Raw genomic sequence first — 17,373 nt, 5'->3', positions numbered from 1 at the left:
GCAAACTGTTTGCAATTAAAAACTTAGTCACCTCTTTGATATTGTCTTTAATGTGACATGAGTCAGATTGATCATTATAATAATTATGATCCTTTAGCTATCCTCCTTTTAAAAACGTGGTTTAAATGAGTGATGTTATGGTGTTTTGCGCTGTTTTTGAACAAATCTTTTGAAAAAACTCACCAACATGCACAGGTATAATGATATAATATAAATATAGCTGCAAGCAGCAATTAACGGGGTTCAAGCGTTTTAAGACCTTCATGCCAACTATGCTGTCAAAGGGATACTCCACTTTTTTTGGAAATAGGCTCATTTTACAACTCCCCCAGAGTTAAACTGTTGAGTTTTACCGTTTTCGAATCCATTCAGCCGATCTCCGGGTCTGACGGTACCACTTTTAGCATAGCTTAGGATAGATCATTGAAGTGGACAAGACGTTATATCATTGCGCCTGCTGCAGACATGGTACGGCAGTAAAGTTTCTTGATTATTACGCAGGAATGAGAGAATAGTTCCTAGCCATATCAGCCTAGAAAATCGCAACTTTACATTTTCGGTCGGTCTTAGTGCACGATGTAATTACAGAAGAGTCAAGTTTTAAATAGGAAAAATATTAAAACTCTTTAGTCATTTTTTTGAGAGAGATGCTAATGGTCTTGTCCACTTCAATTATCTATGCTAAGCTATGCTAAAAGTGGTACCGTCAGACCCGGAGATCGGCTGAATGGATTCGAAAACGGTAAAACTCAACAGTTTAACTCTGGGGGAGTTGTAAAATGAGCCTATTTCCAAAAAAAGTGGAGTATCCCTTTAAGGTCTAGGCCGACCCGAAATGTAGGCCTTACCTAAGGTGGACTATGACACACTTTTCTTCTAGAAACAAACTTTGTTGTATTATTTTCATGTTATCTCTGTGAAGCTGCTTTACAATCTGTAGCCTATTGTAAAAAGCGCTATATAAATAAAGGTGACTTGACTTGACAGTGACATTAATTTCTTGATTTATGTCAGGATTGCAAAATAATCAATCTGTAATGCATGATATTTGAAATACAATAATATCAACAGTCATATGAATTCACTCACGTCCACTGCGGTTTATTTGTGTTCACATACATGCACTAGAGACAGCGTCCGTTAGGGCTCTTAGTTCAAAAGTGTGCATATTTGGAGAAATATTGATTTATTACCAAGTTTGCAAACTATTTTGTCATATAGAATACCCTTTCTATTTATTTCCCACTGAATTATGCGATCTGAAGACCTGAAAGAGCGTTCAGAGCGAGCTGTCTCTCCTCTTCCTAATTTGCATCAGTTTATGACTCGTCGCACGTTCATTTGATCTCTGCAGCTGTCAATCATTGTACGTGAGTCAACGTAACCATAATCCTGACCTTCTGCATGACGCTGTCCAGTACATTTCCTTGCCCTGTGCTCTTGATATCTGTGTGAGTCTGTGATGCCATAGATGATAACTTTTTGTGCACAAACTGTTTGTTAAATCTTTCACTTTATCTGTTTGCCACAAAACTGCTGGCCCTTATGTTGTAGAATCACAGTTTTACTATAATGAATAAAACTAATAATACATCACCTGCTTCACAAAAGAAAGCTATTAGTTTGACATTACTTTTTAGCTGTTATTTTGCCTATGGAGCAAATTATATGAATATTGTGTGTATGTGTGAAAAACAATGTGATTACAGATGCATAAAACCAGTTACCGCCAACTAGGGGCCGATTTCTTTCGAAATTCTTACAGAACTCTAGAGCCATGAGTCGAACATGCTCACTGAGTTTGGTTCTGATCAGCCTCCGGTAACCTTGTTTGATAGCTACTCAAATTTCATTGGCGGCCATGTTTTTTGAGATACGCCAATGTCCTCATAGGCCCTGTCCCAAATGGCGCACTTCATGCGGACTTTCGGTCTCGTGGACATAAATTGCGTGTGCTCGCCGAGTCTACGAGTCCGTAGGCCGTCCCATTTAGCATTTTAACGCTCTGAAGTGTGCTCAGCAGCGCCCCCTTTGTACCCTTGAAGCGTTCTTCCGCGAAGCCCGCATAGATGCAGGCTCCATGCACTTTAACTACCCAGGAATCGTTGCGAAAGGTCAATCAGACAACGGATGGGAGGAGATTTCGCTCACGGACAATTGTTAACATGGCTGAGAAGAAAATATTTAAGTGTAATTATCATTACGGTTTTTATGACAAGTTTATACAAACATTATGAACATCGACCAGTGGTTGATGTCTCAAACATAGGCTAATAATAGCGAGCTGAATAATACGATCGCATTATGATTCGTTAAATAAATAGAACAGAATGTCAGGGCTTTACTGAGACATATGTAAACACAACAATAATAGGCAGCATATTTCCCCGAACCTGTAGCTCCTGTCCATAACAACAACCAGACCGTCTTCCTGTTTCCGGCGTGACGATCGAGTCTGTCCCAAAAATACCTCTCAATGCGCCCTCGCGGACTCGCGCTAAGGGCCCTATAGGTCTGCACTATGACGTCACCGAAGTGTGGACTCTGAGGAAGTCCACAAGTCCGGAGTGTGCCATTTGGGACAGGGCCATAGACTATCGTGGCACCTCATACAAAGACAGTGCATGCCAATTTTCAAGTCATTTGGGCTAATGTTTGGGTGGTTATATTTGGCGCCACCAAGTGGCCAAAAGCCGAAGACTAGTCTAGTGCGCAAAAGTAGGTTTTTCACAATAATCCAAAATTACTCAAAATTGTTACCCGAAGGACGAGCAAATCCGAGGCATACATTTTGTCCGTCTTGAGCCAAGGATTCCAACTATAAAAGAAACTGGAGTCTGTCTACGCCTAACGGTTTAGGAGTTATGATGAGCCATTTCATAATTTTGACCGCTGTAGCGCCCCCGTCAGGCCGATCGGGGTGGGCCTTGGTGACGTTGTAGTCGGTGTGAGGACTACCAGCCCTCAAAGTTTCAAGTGTCTACGACTTACGATTTGGTCTGCACGATCAGTTTTAGGTGAGAATGCTGATCCTTGGAAAAATTAACAATAACAATAGGGTTTCAGCGCTGTGCGCTTGAACCCCTAATAAGAGAATATATCTCCAAGTATAATCTCCAAGAGAAAGAATCACAGTATAAAGTAGCAGATTCGAATCACTGAGGTGAATCAAAATCCCACCAATAGCACTTTCTGGGATGTGTCGTAGTTTAGTAATGGTGAACATGGCCGTTGTTATGCCAGGCCGTTCAATGGAGCTTATAACTAGTGAATCGACTCCAACCAAGGAGAAGAATCGATTCTAAAGCTTTGGAATTGATGAATCGATTATTTTTGACCGTCAGCTGCTCAACCCTTACATACATAAATAAAATAATTTTTCTTTCTTTTTTTTTGCAAATATTGTTGATTTAATTCATTAATAACACCGCAGTGTTCATCAAGCTCCAAAAGTTTTCCAGCAACTGCACTGGAACCCAAAATCCCACAGAAAACTCAATTTGAATAGGGTGAGGCAATACCTTTGCATGTGCTTTGAACCACACTGCCTGTTACCATGGTATTACCAGGTATGTAAATACATGCAGTCTGTGTAGACTACTTCAAATAACACAAAGACTTTTGTGCATTGAAACTGAAATCACAATGTTTGGAGGGACAAAAATATAAACAGACGGAAGATTAACAGATCAATCACCTTTATGAACAGAGAATCGATTGCATCGCGTGAAAGAAAGGGGTGTATGTTGTTTCGCGTAGCAGAGAGAGACAGTGAGGGCTGAAACTGATAACACTAACCCTCTTCTCTGATAATTGTTTTCAGTTGAGTTCAGAGAAATGGATTAATATTTGGCTGAATTCTGTAAGTAGACTGAGTTATATCTCACTCTGACTGACGTTTTGCTATACAATGTTATATTTAAGACGGTTTTTAATGATTTAGTTAGCGTGTTGTAACTTGTAACCCTATTTGGTTTTATTATGTACAGTTCATCAGTGCACATTACACTCAAAAAAATATTTAGGCCTAAATGTAAGATTTATGTATTTGAATTGCATGAAAAAAGTCCATCCATTTGGATTACATAGTTTTTAAATACACAATAATCAGGTTATCAATAAATCCAATATCTTACAATCTCATGCATTTGAATTAATTGAATATTATGCTTGTTCCACAGCTAAGTTAGCCATATTTTAACCATGTCCTTTTTTTAACCGAATACATTTAATTGTTTTCACAAAGCACAGATTTATGTTGATTCTAAGCTATTTGAATACATGCATTTTGAAAATATGATTATTTAAATAAAATCAAATAGATGCAAATTGTTACTTACTAGTAATAAACTATGCTATAATATGAACGTGCTGAAATCTTGTCCGTTTCATTTACTGTATGTATGACTTATCACATAAAGTGTATTCGTTTGTGTATGTGTAATCCAAAACGATGCAAATTTAACATGCAATTCGAATACATGCATTTTAAATGTGTTTGAAAGAAATTTGTTTTTAGTAGTTGTCCTTTATATTCTATTAATTGGCAATGGATATTTTTCCCAATTAAAAAATCCATTTATGAAAGTAAAATTAGTTTCATGGGTCCAATTTTATATATATAAAAAAAGCTTTTATGAAAAACATTCTGCATGTGAAATATCAGGGGTGATCTTTAAGTAACACATTTTCTTCTCTCACAGGTTAATATCAGGATAGACCTACCAACATATCAATATGGATAAGTTCCGTATGATGGCCCAGATCCTCCAGACCAACCAAGAGTCTTTTATGAACGGCATGTGTGGCGTCATGGCCCTGGCTAGTGCTCAGCTCTACGCGTCTTTTGAGTTCAACTGTCCCTGTATCCCTGAATATAACTACTCCTATGGGATCAGTATGCTGGTTATTCCACCTATATGGTTCTTCCTTTTGGGTTTTGTACTGAACAACAATGTCTCAATGCTGGCGGAGGAGTTGAAACGGCCGATAGGACAGCGGAGGAAGGACTCTACGGTCCTGCGCTACATGTGTGTGTCCATATCCCAGCGATCGCTGATCGCTCCAGCGGTTTGGATCTCAGTGACTCTAATGGATGGTAAAAGCTTTCTGTGTGCCTATAGTATGGACCTGCAAATTTCCGAGTTTGGCAAAAATGCAAGTGGATATGGACTGTCTCATGAGGAACTTATACGAACGCTGGCCAAAATTCCATGCAAGCATATATATGATGGCCAACACATTCTATCGAGAGATGCCGCGGTCATATACATACGGTGTATTTCACAGGTACTGTATGTTGATGTGCTTATTGACAATTTTGCCACTGTATGCTTGATATTAAATCAAAGTAGTATAGAACTAGTCTTAGACTAATTAACTAAAATTGGAGTGCTTAATGGCATTGAGTATACCCCTGGTTTCACAGACATGGTTTTGTCTCAGGATGCACAGCAGTAATGTTTGTTTTTTTTCTAAGGCACATTTATAAAAGCTACTTAAATTTCCTAATTGAACTATGGTCTAATCCTGGCTTAGTCTAAGCCCTGTCTGTGAAACCAGGCCAAAATATCATTAGTTAAGATGGAAATACCAATGTTGTAAAATGTACCAATTTGTTTGTCTATATTCTAAATGTTCCAGGCTTTTGGATGGTTGTTCTTGTTGGTCATCACAATCGTTGCGTTTTTGATCAGAGCCATTCGGCCCTGCTTCAACCAGGGCGCCTTCCTCAAAACCAAATACTGGTCTCACTACGTAGACACAGAGCGCAAGATGTTTGATGAGACTTGCACAGAACATGGCAAAGGTTTCGCCAAGGTTCGCATCAAGCAGTACTTTGAGGATATTAGCGGCGAGATTCAGAGCTTCCATGATCATTCACGTGGAGATGATAGTGATGATGACGACGATAAACCCGAGACTGAAGACGACAAACTGTTGGGGATTCGACGACAGGACACCATGAACAAGCTCCTGTGGGACTGGCACAAGTGCAAACCTGGACTGAATCTAAGAAAGTGTGGAGATGCTCGCACTGGACAAAATGGAGATTGTAGCACGAATGCTAACAATAATCAAGATGGAGATGACTGTGATAACACTGACAGTAGTGTGGGGCAAAAAGGCTGCAAAAGTGGTTATGTGAATGATGGCCTTGATGTTGGCCAAAGCGATTCGGACAGGGGATGTGATAATCCTAGCTATAGTGTGGACCAAAATATTTTTACAAAAAGACATAGCAATAGCACGAGCCAAAATGGATTAGTGAATGGTGGCGTTCCTTCTTCATGCAGTGATCAAAAGAAAGCGTGTGCAGTGTATTATAGTAAGGTCTGAGTCTGAGATATATCTTTGACAGGGACAAGAAATCCTAATATAGAAAATCTTAATATAAATGCTTTAAATGTTGTCTTAAAGTCCCCCTGTGGTGAAAATCTAGTTTTTAATGTTGTTTATATGTCTATGTGACATATGCTTTTAGACATTTTAAGGCATAAAGACATTTTTTTCCAAGGAAAAAACATTTAAATATGTAATTTTGGTGATCAAAGGTGAGTTTTAAGGGATAAAATGACTGACTACAGGGGGACCTTTAAAATGAATATTTTGAATACTTGCGCTTTTATTTTATTTTATTTTTTAATTTGAAAGTTTTAATAAAGGTTTAACAGTTCATTTTATGTTTTATTTGGTCATTTTCTATTCGTTGTTCTAAATATTTCTATTCAGTTTTATTTGTATTTCAGTTTTGACATTCCATTTATTTGTCAGGAATCATTTTTAATTTTAATTTCCGTTTTTTTAAGTGTACGTTTTTCATTTGATATTTATAATTTACCTTAGTTCAATTACCGAAAACTATTTTTAATAGTTTCAGTTAACAATAACCCAGATAGCACAAGTCTATTTGATGTGATGTTTCCATCTGGAAGACGTATTTTTAAGAGTGTTCGCTCATCTGCAATACGTCTATAGGACGTTTCCTGTCAGATGTCAAATAGACGTTTAGAAGATGTCTTTAAGATGTAATGATTTAAAATGCATGTTAAACTGACATCTTCTAAACGTCTATTTGACATCTGACAGGAAACGTCCTATAGACGTATTGCGGATGAGCAAACACTCTTAAAAATACGTCTTCCAGATGTAAACATCACATCAAATAGACTTGTGCTATAACTGGAAGAAACGTCTGTAAGACAGTTGATGGAATGAAACCGTGATTTGATAAGGCTAGAATACAATACACGACACAACTTTTGCCCCGATTCACAGTCAGGACAAGTTATTTGCTGAAAGTCAGAGCCAGTCTGCAGATTTGAGTTGACAGATTTCAAACACAAAAAAAAATCGTGTAGTGTATGAAGGTCAAAGACTTCAAATGATGATTCCATCCATTCGGAGGACCGGCAAGTGCATGATGCATAGTGTTTCAAAACCAGTTCAGATTTTAAAAGTGGTGTAGTACATCCCAGCCCTTTAGATAACCAACAAATCATCTAGTTAGCATGAAACTGAACTGTGATAAGTCATCAAGATTGCTGAGTGCGACAAACAGAGACACCGAGAGCACATGGTTGTTAGGCAAGCAGCAGCTGTTGTCTCTAGAGCAGAATAGAGTTGGGGGTTGGTCGCATGAGTCTGTTTCTTTTTCCGCCCTTTCTCTGATTAAAAGCTACAGTTATATTCTGTGCTTGAACATAACAAGCTTCAATCATGCTAGTGCTTTAGTAGGTCAGACAGCAACATGATCTGCATCTGATGTGTGCTGCGTACGTGTCATTGCGCTCGCTCATGCGTCTGCCCCATTTTTTTTCACTCTCACTTGTTTTGTCTGTCACCTTCGGCTTGTTTTCTGCAGCACAGCGCGTGCATGTGGCCTTACTTCCTCTAAAATGTTGCAGCCCTCACTTCTAGAAGAAGAGGAGGCCATCCTGTGACTGCAGTCGCGCAGTGAGAGCGTGAGGGATTGGAGGAGGGGAATCGCTCAGGAAGGAAGGGAGGGAGGGATTGGACGGAGGACAGAGTTGCGAGGCAAATCAGGATCACATGAGCACAGATCTGTTTACAAACTGAATGTGTGCGGCCAGGAAAGACGCAGGAGCCTTCCTGAATAATATTACTGGTTAGCCTCACTAGTACACATCTTTAACCCCCAGATGCTTGGGTTTTGGCTGGGAAATTTGTTAAATGAGTCGAGGGACGATTGTTTTTTTCGGTCTACTTTTTTGATGGAAGGATTGAGAGAGCAGATGGTTTTAGGTGGAGAGAAAAAATACTCCCCCACACACGTAAACGCTTGAAAATACTGCTCTCTTCATTCTCTTAAAGGGCCTGCTCTTCGATAAAGGAATATACCTAAAAAAACAAAAACAAGGCAGAATATACCTAAAAAAAAAAGAGGCGACGTCAAGGAAGAACTGCTGGAATAATCGACAAGAGACCCAAAGGCATGCCAAAGTCTTTTGCAAGAGGGTTTGAGGGAAGACAAAGCCTGTAGATGGAGTCTTGAATCAGATTGTATGTTGTTCACACTTCTGCACGTATGGATGTTTAGTGCTCGCTAAACCGCCCGACGCAGGATTTATCAAGGAATTTGTTAACTTTTGTGTGCGACGACAACACAAAGAAGATCACATCCGAAGTGCCATTCGGCCACGTATGGACTCGTTCTCAAAAGACAAGAAGAATATCAAGGGCACATTATGCTCCCTTTGTCTCTATAACAAAGCACCTTGTGCATATTCACATCAGCAGAGGCAAAGAGTGATTGAAATCTTTTGTCCTTCGATGCTGGCATCATAAAAGTGAGATGAATGGAGGAATAATTCGACTATAATCAAGACAGCACACCCTATCATTTTAAGAGCTGGTTCTCAGACAACGTTGGTTGCACAGTGGCAAATTGTCGGGAATAAGTCAAGCTGGAAACTGGTTTTCGGCTGCGTCCTCCAGCCCCCGCATTGCCTGTTCCAGACAAGCAGTGAGTTTGCAGCAGCTCTGCTTGGAGTCAGATTACATGCAACCATTCCAATGGTGTAACGGTGAGTGGCCTTTGCGAAAAGTCCCAAGCTGAACTTGAGTTTGTTTTCCTCCCACAGCATTAGTCACTGAAGCGTTATTGCTGATGAGGATGTTGAAACCAGTTTGAAGAAGTCAAAGGGAACTATTCAGAAAGGTCAAGGGTAGCTTGTCAAAGATTGTGGAAGTATTCATGCTATGCGTACGTAGTCAGCTTTTAACAACCCGCACGCTGTCAAGCCTTTTGCTCTTCTGAAAACTGATATGTCTAGAGATTTATTTTTAGATGAGAAGATGGATCGACCTGTAACAAGTCAAATGTTTCAATGACAGCAATGCCCAGTAAGTAAACACGAAATGCATTCTGATTATCGGAAATTGCTCAGATTCTGATTACGTATGTCATGTAAACGCGTCGACTCGACTGCCTAAACCAGATAAAGGATGTAAACAGCTGCCATTTTTATGTATTAATAATATTTTGGGGTCTCATATATATATATATATATATATATATATATATATATGACCCTAAATATATGTTTAAAAGTTTGGGGTCAGTACGATTTGTTTTTATGTTTTTGAAGGAAGTCTCTTATGCTCACCAAGGTTGCATTTATTTGTTCAAAAATACAGTAAAACAGTAATAGTGGGGAATATTATTACATTTAAACTGTTTTCTATTTGAATATATTTTAAAATGTAATTTATTCCAGTGATTAAAGCTGAATTTTCAGCATCATTACTCCAGTCTTCAGTGTCACATGATCCTACAGAAATCATTCAAATTCGAATGATTTGCTGGTCAAGAAACTATTATTTCAACATTGATAATAAAAGTAATTTACTATCAATGTTGAAATCATAGTTGTGCAGCTCAATGTAGCCTATATGAAATATATGTGTACAGGAAGCAGCTGAGCATGCAAACCTTTTTTTCTGAATAAAGCTTTAACAAGATTATGGACCATAATCAGAATATTTTGTGCATCTACAAAAATGTATCATTCTTTGAGTTTCATATATACAATAAAAAAATATCATAATCATTCAGTCATAATCATTCATACGAATGATAATAAAAATAAGAATTCAACAAAAATGTATTCAGTTGTATTACTGTAAAAAAAATGAAATATTTTGCCATTGGATATGACAAAGCATAATAATAATGATAATACTTGAGATCTGTTGCCATGTGGCACACATTAAATCTCATTGTACCTTCCCCATCAGAATGACACAAGCTTACAATAATCTCAGTGGAAGCCCCTCCACATAAGCACCTTAGATGAATCGTTCCACAGACTCGGACTAAGGGGGATTCTTGCAGACTCTGCGTTAATCTTTAACTCTTAAAGTACATTGACTGACTGGGGAATATGAATGGCTAGAACTTACATTGTTAGAAAACAGGAAACTATGCATGGTATACTCTTATAACACATAATGTGTGTTATAAGAGTATACCATTCATAGTTTCCTGTTCCATATTATGGCTTCACGAAAGGCCAAATGGTGGTTTGTTGGAGTCAATCCCACAGTTGTTCATATTTTTTTTTTGTGCATGCATAGCTAATTTCCAAATATTCCCTTGAAAGTGGGCGTTCTGAAGAACTGTGTTCTTCCTGTTTGCGTGTGATGTAAACTGCTGATTTGAGTGTGTGTTTGTGTGTAGGCTGCCTCTGTGGTTTAGGGCTGCAGCATTCAGACTGTGATATGTCAGAGGAAGACATCTACCGTCTGCCGCTCAACGTGTACGTCATCGTACTGGGCATAGGCATGTTCATCTTCATGCTCAGTGTAATCTTCTGCTGCTATCTGTTCAGGCAAGAGCCCAAACACATTCACCACACCCGCACAACTGCTGTACCACAAATCAGATGTGTCCTTTGTTGCGTTCCGCTCCTGTAAAGACATGTAGAAAGACACAATAAGACATGTCAGGAACTTTCTATAGTTTGCATACGTACATACTAAATATACACTCACCTAAAGGATTATTAGGAACACCATACTAATACTGTGTTTGACCCCTTTTCGCCTTCAGAACTGCCTTAATTCTACGTGGCATTGATTCAACAAGGTGCCGAAAGCATTCTTTAGAAATGTTGGCCCATATTGATAGGATAGCATCTTGCAGTTGATGGAGATTTGTGGGATGCACATCCAGGGCACGAAGCTCCCATTCCACCACATCCCAAAGATGCTCTATTGGGTTGAGATCTGGTGACTGTGGGGGCCATTTTAGTACAGTGAATTCATTGTCATGTTCAAGAAACCAATTTGAAATGATTCGAGCTTTGTGACATGGTGCATTATCCTGCTGGAAGTAACCATCAGAGGATGGGTACATGGTGGCCATAAAGGGATGGACATGGTCAGAAACAATGCTCAGGTAGGCCGTGGCATTTTTTAAACGATGCCCAATTGGCACTAAGGGGCCTAAAGTGTGCCAAGAAAACATCCCCCACACCATTACACCACCACCACCAGCCTGCACAGTGGTAACAAGGCATGATGGATCCATGTTCTCATTCTGTTTACGCCAAATTCTGACTCTACCATCTGAATGTCTCAACAGAAATCGAGACTCATCAGACCAGGCAACATTTTTCCCGTCTTCAACTGTCCAATTTTGGTGAGCTCTTGCAAATTGTAGCCTCTTTTTCCTATTTGTAGTGGAGATGAGTGGTACCCGGTGGGGTCTTCTGCTGTTGTAGCCCATCCGCCTCAAGGTTGTGTATGTTGTGGCTTCACAAATGCTTTGCTGCATACCTCGGTTGTAACGAGTGCTTATTTCAGTCAAAGTTGCTCTTCTATCAGCTTGAATCAGTCGGCCCATTCTCCTCTGACCTCTAGCATCAACAAGGCATTTTCGCCCACAGGACTGCCGCATACTGGATGTTTTTCCCTTTTCACACCATTCTTTGTAAACCCTAGAAATGGTTGTGCGTGAAAATCCCAGTAACTGAGCAGATTGTGAAATACTCAGACCGGCCCGTCTGGCACCAACAACCATGGCCCACTCAAAATAGCTTAAATTACCTTTCTTTCCCATTCTGACATTCAGTTTGGAGTTCAGGAGATTGTCTTGACCAGGACCACACCCCTAAATGCAGTGAAGCAACTGCCATGTGATTGGTTGATTAGATAATTGCATTAATGAGAAATTGAACAGGTGTTCCTAATAATCCTTTAGGTGAGTGTATATCTGGCAAGAACGTTCTGAAAAAGTTCTCACTAAGTTATGAATAAACGTTCTTCGGTCTTTGTTAGCACAAAAACATTATCTATACATCATTCATGGAAAGTTTTTTTTTCAATAACGTTTTAGTTGGACGTTATGGGAACATTATGGGAAAGTTACTTTTGAATGTTCTCTGAATAAGAAAACATTAGACGAACGTCCAACTAAAACGTTCCAGATTTTTTTTTTTTCGTGAATAAAGACCTGATAACTTTGAGCGAACATTTGACGTTTAAGAACTTTGTCGGAACGTTTTGAGAACGTTCCCTGTCAGCTAATCACACACATATATTTAATAAATAAATAATACATACATAAATAATAAATTTTAGTTTAAATTACATTTTGGATCCAAGACTTTGTCAGAATTTAAGATGACAGTATAAATTAGTATATTATGTAGAAGTATTTTTATGCATTTGAGAGTTTGACAGGAAATGCTACAGCAAAATGATTTTCACAATCACAACATCTCTCTTTTGCACCACCCACCCACAGCAGCTTTTGCAGTTGAACTCAGGAAGTGTAGAAGTGTTGTTTAATTTTGTTTTCTCTTTTTGTTTACAGGCTGAAACAGCAAGGCACAAGGGAGCAGTACAGTTACAATGAGGTGGGCCTAAAACAATACAGTTAGATATAAATATAGTCTTGATGAAATACAATCTAGCAATGACCTTCATGATATACTTCACTTATATAAATAGTTAGCATGCAAGTATGACACAACACAAGACACATATGTGCTTTTTTTCCATGAATATGTTACAAAAGCACCTGAAAAGTCATTTTTTTTAATGTTTTTTAAAAAAAAAAAGAAGATGCTTACCTTTTATATAATTTTTGTCAAGGTCCTCTGAAGTTATTTAAGATAATAATGTATCTAAAATATGTAATGGGTCTCACAATAAAAAACATGTGACTTGCTTACAAAAAAAAGAAAGAATAAGACTCCAAAGTGTACTGTATTCATAGAAAGTGCTATGTAACATGTAAAGAGAAACACTGGCAGACTTAACTGCAATTGAAAAAACAGGAAATCGATACATAAAGCACACCGACACTTCTCAACTCTCAGTTACTTACATTAGTCTGTTACAGTGGCTTTTTCCTGGTAGAGATGAAATATGTCACTTTTTGCTTTTTAAAATACTTTATTCTATCCCGATGTAGAGACAACTGTAGGTACGCCGTCGCCATGTATGTTAATTTTCTCGAAAACTACTTGTCTCGTCTTGTCGATTGTTGTTGTGGAAATTCGCCACAGCGATCTGTAATCCCAGATTTGTGTAACCCTGATGCTGACTCGACCAATGGCGATAGCTATGGGCGTGGCTATGTTTGTTCGACCAATGACTGACGAGGAGCGTGTTCGCAAAGCCTTTTTCGAAATTGTGGCGCAGAAATTACGCACTACGCCGTTCGCACTTCAGCTTCGAGTGATTTAACCATAAATCCAAAGAAATACGATTTAACATTAAACAACAGTGTCATTATTTCCTTTTTTCTCTTAAAGGTGGTGCTGAAAGGTGCAGGAAAGAAGCTGAGCCTGCTGGGAGTAAGTTTCATAAGCTCTCTGTAAAATAACATGCGTTTTAAGCGTGACTGTTTAAACTTGTGCCCTAAAAGTTGCATGACGTCAGAAAGATCAAACCATTATTGTTTAAAGGGATAACGTCACAGACAGCATAAGTAAATGCAGGGACAATAATAAATTCTGCATAAATTTTTAAAAACTACTTTTTACTCCAAATATTTAGTAGTAGCCTAAAATGTTATTGATTTGAATTATATAATTATACACAATTAACAGGGTTAAATAGCCTATAATAATTAACTATATGTATTTAGGGTTAGGATTAGGTGTGGTTTTTATGGACAATGTATAGTTATTACTGTAAAGTGTAGTAGTATTCACAAAGTATGAGACTAAGTTCAGTATCCTGTTGATTAAATCAGTAGTATGTCACCGTTTCTTGAGAATAACTATTTATGAACACAAGTGTCAGAATCAAATATAGTTCTGCATTTCAAATTTCCACACAGTGCATTAAAAATTACTCTAAATAAGGTTATGATGTGTTCATTTGTTACGTAAAAACCTCAAGGGGAAATTTTTGATTATGCTAATAGACCTCTGCGGGATTTTCGGGTCATCTCAACCACCTGGTGAACTGCATTATGGGAGCACAGACATTATTTTCAGTAGAATAGAACTCCAGCCCAATTGCAAAATCACATGCAGTAGGAAAAAGTGTGACTGAAACCAAAAGAAAGAAAAAAATGTAGGAAAGGCTACAGCCAGCATTCATGCAGCATATTGCTAAACAGCTAAAATGTTTGAATTATGCCTTTATTAATAAAAGAAAAGGACACTAAAATAGTTTGGTGTTTTGTGTCACAGCAGCCCTGTGCCGTGTGTCTAGAGGAATTCAAGACCAGAGACGAGTTGGGTGTGTGCCCGTGCTCACACACCTTCCATAAGAAGTGAGTTCCACTGTAACAAGTGTTTACTTAACTGAAGATGCCACATTTACTTGTGCCAAGAACTGCTTTGAATATATAGAGCCAGCAGAGTTCCACAGAAAACTCATCCGTCACAGTTTTACACATCACCTGCCTTCGCACATCTATTTTTGGCAATTGTTCAATTTGAAGCCACAATGTTAGAGTACTTCTAATAAATATTCTAAGTCTTTTTTTATGGGAAAACGGACAAAATATTGATGACGCCTGATATATCCAGAAAAAAACCCACACGGTTTACACAAAAATATTAAACTGATTTCAATATTAATAGTTTCTTGAGCAGCAAATCATCATATTAGAATGATTTCTGAAGGATCATGTGACACTTGTCTTGAAGACTGGAGTAATGATGCTGAAAATTCAGCTTTGCATCACAGGAATAAATTACATTTTAAAAATATAAAACAGTTACATGATCATATTTCACAATATAACTGTTTGTACTATATTTGCTGATTAAATAAAAGCATAAAAGGCTCATTTTTTTTTTTTTTATGTACCAACCCAAACTTTTGAACGGTGGCATATATGAAATACAATAGTCTATTTTAGGCTGTTAAGTCCATTCAGACACTCCTACATATATATATTAGGGGTGTAACGATACACGTATTCGTATTGAACCGTTCGGTAGGCCTACGAGGCTTTCGGTTCGGTTTTTGGTACGCATTTTTGAACCGAACGGTTCGTCGGACCATTTTTCTTGCCGACCAAAATTTCATTATTTAAAATGTAGGCGCGTCACGCGTGGCAAGCTCGCTCATAACGTCTGGCGTGACCACAACATTGCCCAACATCAAATGGCAAATGTCATGTAAGCGGAACGAAACCACTCGTTATTGTGTGGTTGACGGGCCGTTTATCAGTTTGGACCAATGCAGCGCGGACCAATGCAGCGCGAGCCGATTTTAATCATCAGCACTGTTACTACACAGCGAAATCCAGTAAAGAAAGCATTTGAATTCGCCACTGAAGTAATAACATCGCTGCGAGATCTAGTGAGAAACATTCGCATTTCTCCGTTATTAACGGATCAAACAGCGCTGACGTGGAAACCAGGAAGAAACATTGTGCCATGAATGAACTATTCAGTGTCCAGACTGTCCACAGATCAGCAACATTAATCATGGGTTTACTGTAGTAACACTACTAACTGTAACCATGGAAGTTTGGCAGGAATAGTAGGCTATAATGCTTTCAAGTAACATCACGTCGGTTTTATTTTGACATTATGAATAATACAATTGCTGCCCTCAAATGTTAATCTGAACTAAAATAAACCTTTGTTTATAACTACTACAATTACATTTCATTTTGTCCAAGGAGCTGTTTTGTTTTATAAGCTCCTAAGAAAAGTCAAGTATAGCTCCATCATTGCTCAAAGTTAAAAAATATCATACTTTATGATGTTAGTTTTAATAAAAATATAATAAAAAAAATAAATAAATCAAGGACATTTCTCTGGCATTTCTTTATTTTTGCTGTATCGGAAACATACCGTGACACAAGTGTATCGAACCGTGAATTTTGTGAACCGTTACACCCCTAATATGCAATTTAAATGTTTGAAGAATAAACATTTATAACATGCATCAGTCCTAAAGACATTAAAGTATCACTCTTACTATTGCTCACACTTTTGAGACCTAAACAAACTACAAGCAACAGCCTTGCATTGGTGTTGGCAATTTTCAAGCAAAATGCAAAAACTAAGTTTGGCAGTTGCAACCGTATTTTTAAAGAGATCTTTCATTGTAACTTGCAGGTGCCTGCTGAAATGGTTAGAGATCCGCAGCGTCTGCCCGATGTGCAATAAACCCATCATGCGTATCCAGAACGCCGACGCCCCACGAGGAGCCGAGGTGCTGCAAGACCCAGAGGAGGTGTGACCCCAGAAACTGTGCGGCCCACGGCCAGATTAACACCCTCCAGTTCTGCGGTCGTTGGAACAAATCACGTGACCCGCTAAGGCTCTTCAAAGCCATCTATATGCACCGCCACAGCGGACCTGGAGAACGTGAGAAACCAGGACGACAACGTTCAGCCTCCACTAGTGATTCAGTAGCCAAACATAAGAATAATCTCCTATATATCGTGCCACAATATTCTTTAAATTAGTAATGTGCCGAGGTTCTAAAGCGAGAGACACACCGTGCATGCTGGGTAACAGGCATCAAAATGAGAGGTAAATATCCTCAGGGGATCTAACTAGGAAACAAAAGAAAACAATTAAACTTTTACTGCCGATGAAGGGGCGTATATATGTGACAGTAGGGTGTAGGTGTAGTGCACTGTCTGTTTGACTGGTTCTACAGGTCTTCGTAAAGATCCTAAGTAGTCCTTACAGAAATATTCAATATATAATCAGTAACCAGCAGTTCTTCTCTCCATTTATCGTGTTCACTGCTTGAATTGTTCCTTTTTCTTGTCATTTTGTATTGTTTGTTTTTGAATAAAATGTTTTTGTGGTTAACCTTCCTTTAAAAGCAAATGGTGGATAAAGATTTCTGGAGCTTTAGATGGCAGAATTTTTTTTATTGCAAAACCTGAATTCCTCTATTACAGCACTATTT

General features: G+C 38.5%; 2 protein-coding genes across 2 annotated transcripts; both read left to right on the top strand.

The window, feature by feature from the left end:
• Window positions 1–4,706: 4,706 nt before the first annotated feature.
• LOC130087274 (calcium homeostasis modulator protein 1) lies at window positions 4,707–6,376 on the top strand. Its single transcript, XM_056253527.1, has 2 exons — window positions 4,707–5,289; window positions 5,644–6,376. The coding sequence occupies exons 1-2, from the start codon at window positions 4,738–4,740 to the stop codon at window positions 6,337–6,339; spliced, it is 1,248 nt and encodes a 415-aa protein (XP_056109502.1). The 5' UTR covers window positions 4,707–4,737; the 3' UTR covers window positions 6,340–6,376.
• A 2,227-nt stretch (window positions 6,377–8,603) lies between these two features.
• Window positions 8,604–17,278, top strand: zgc:175214 (uncharacterized protein LOC557610 homolog). Its single transcript, XM_056253553.1, has 6 exons — window positions 8,604–9,047; window positions 10,703–10,853; window positions 12,842–12,884; window positions 13,788–13,829; window positions 14,676–14,758; window positions 16,566–17,278. The coding sequence occupies exons 1-6, from the start codon at window positions 9,023–9,025 to the stop codon at window positions 16,687–16,689; spliced, it is 468 nt and encodes a 155-aa protein (XP_056109528.1). The 5' UTR covers window positions 8,604–9,022; the 3' UTR covers window positions 16,690–17,278.
• Window positions 17,279–17,373: the final 95 nt, after the last annotated feature.

The sequence above is a fragment of the Rhinichthys klamathensis genome, unplaced genomic scaffold, assembly GCF_029890125.1.
Source record: "Rhinichthys klamathensis goyatoka isolate OS25496 unplaced genomic scaffold, OSU_Roscu_1.1 h1tg000107l_1, whole genome shotgun sequence".
In the NCBI taxonomy this organism is placed as follows: domain Eukaryota; kingdom Metazoa; phylum Chordata; class Actinopteri; order Cypriniformes; family Leuciscidae; genus Rhinichthys; species Rhinichthys klamathensis.
The sequence above is the reverse complement of the archived record's forward strand: the minus strand, read 5'-3'. Positions and strand labels throughout refer to the sequence as shown.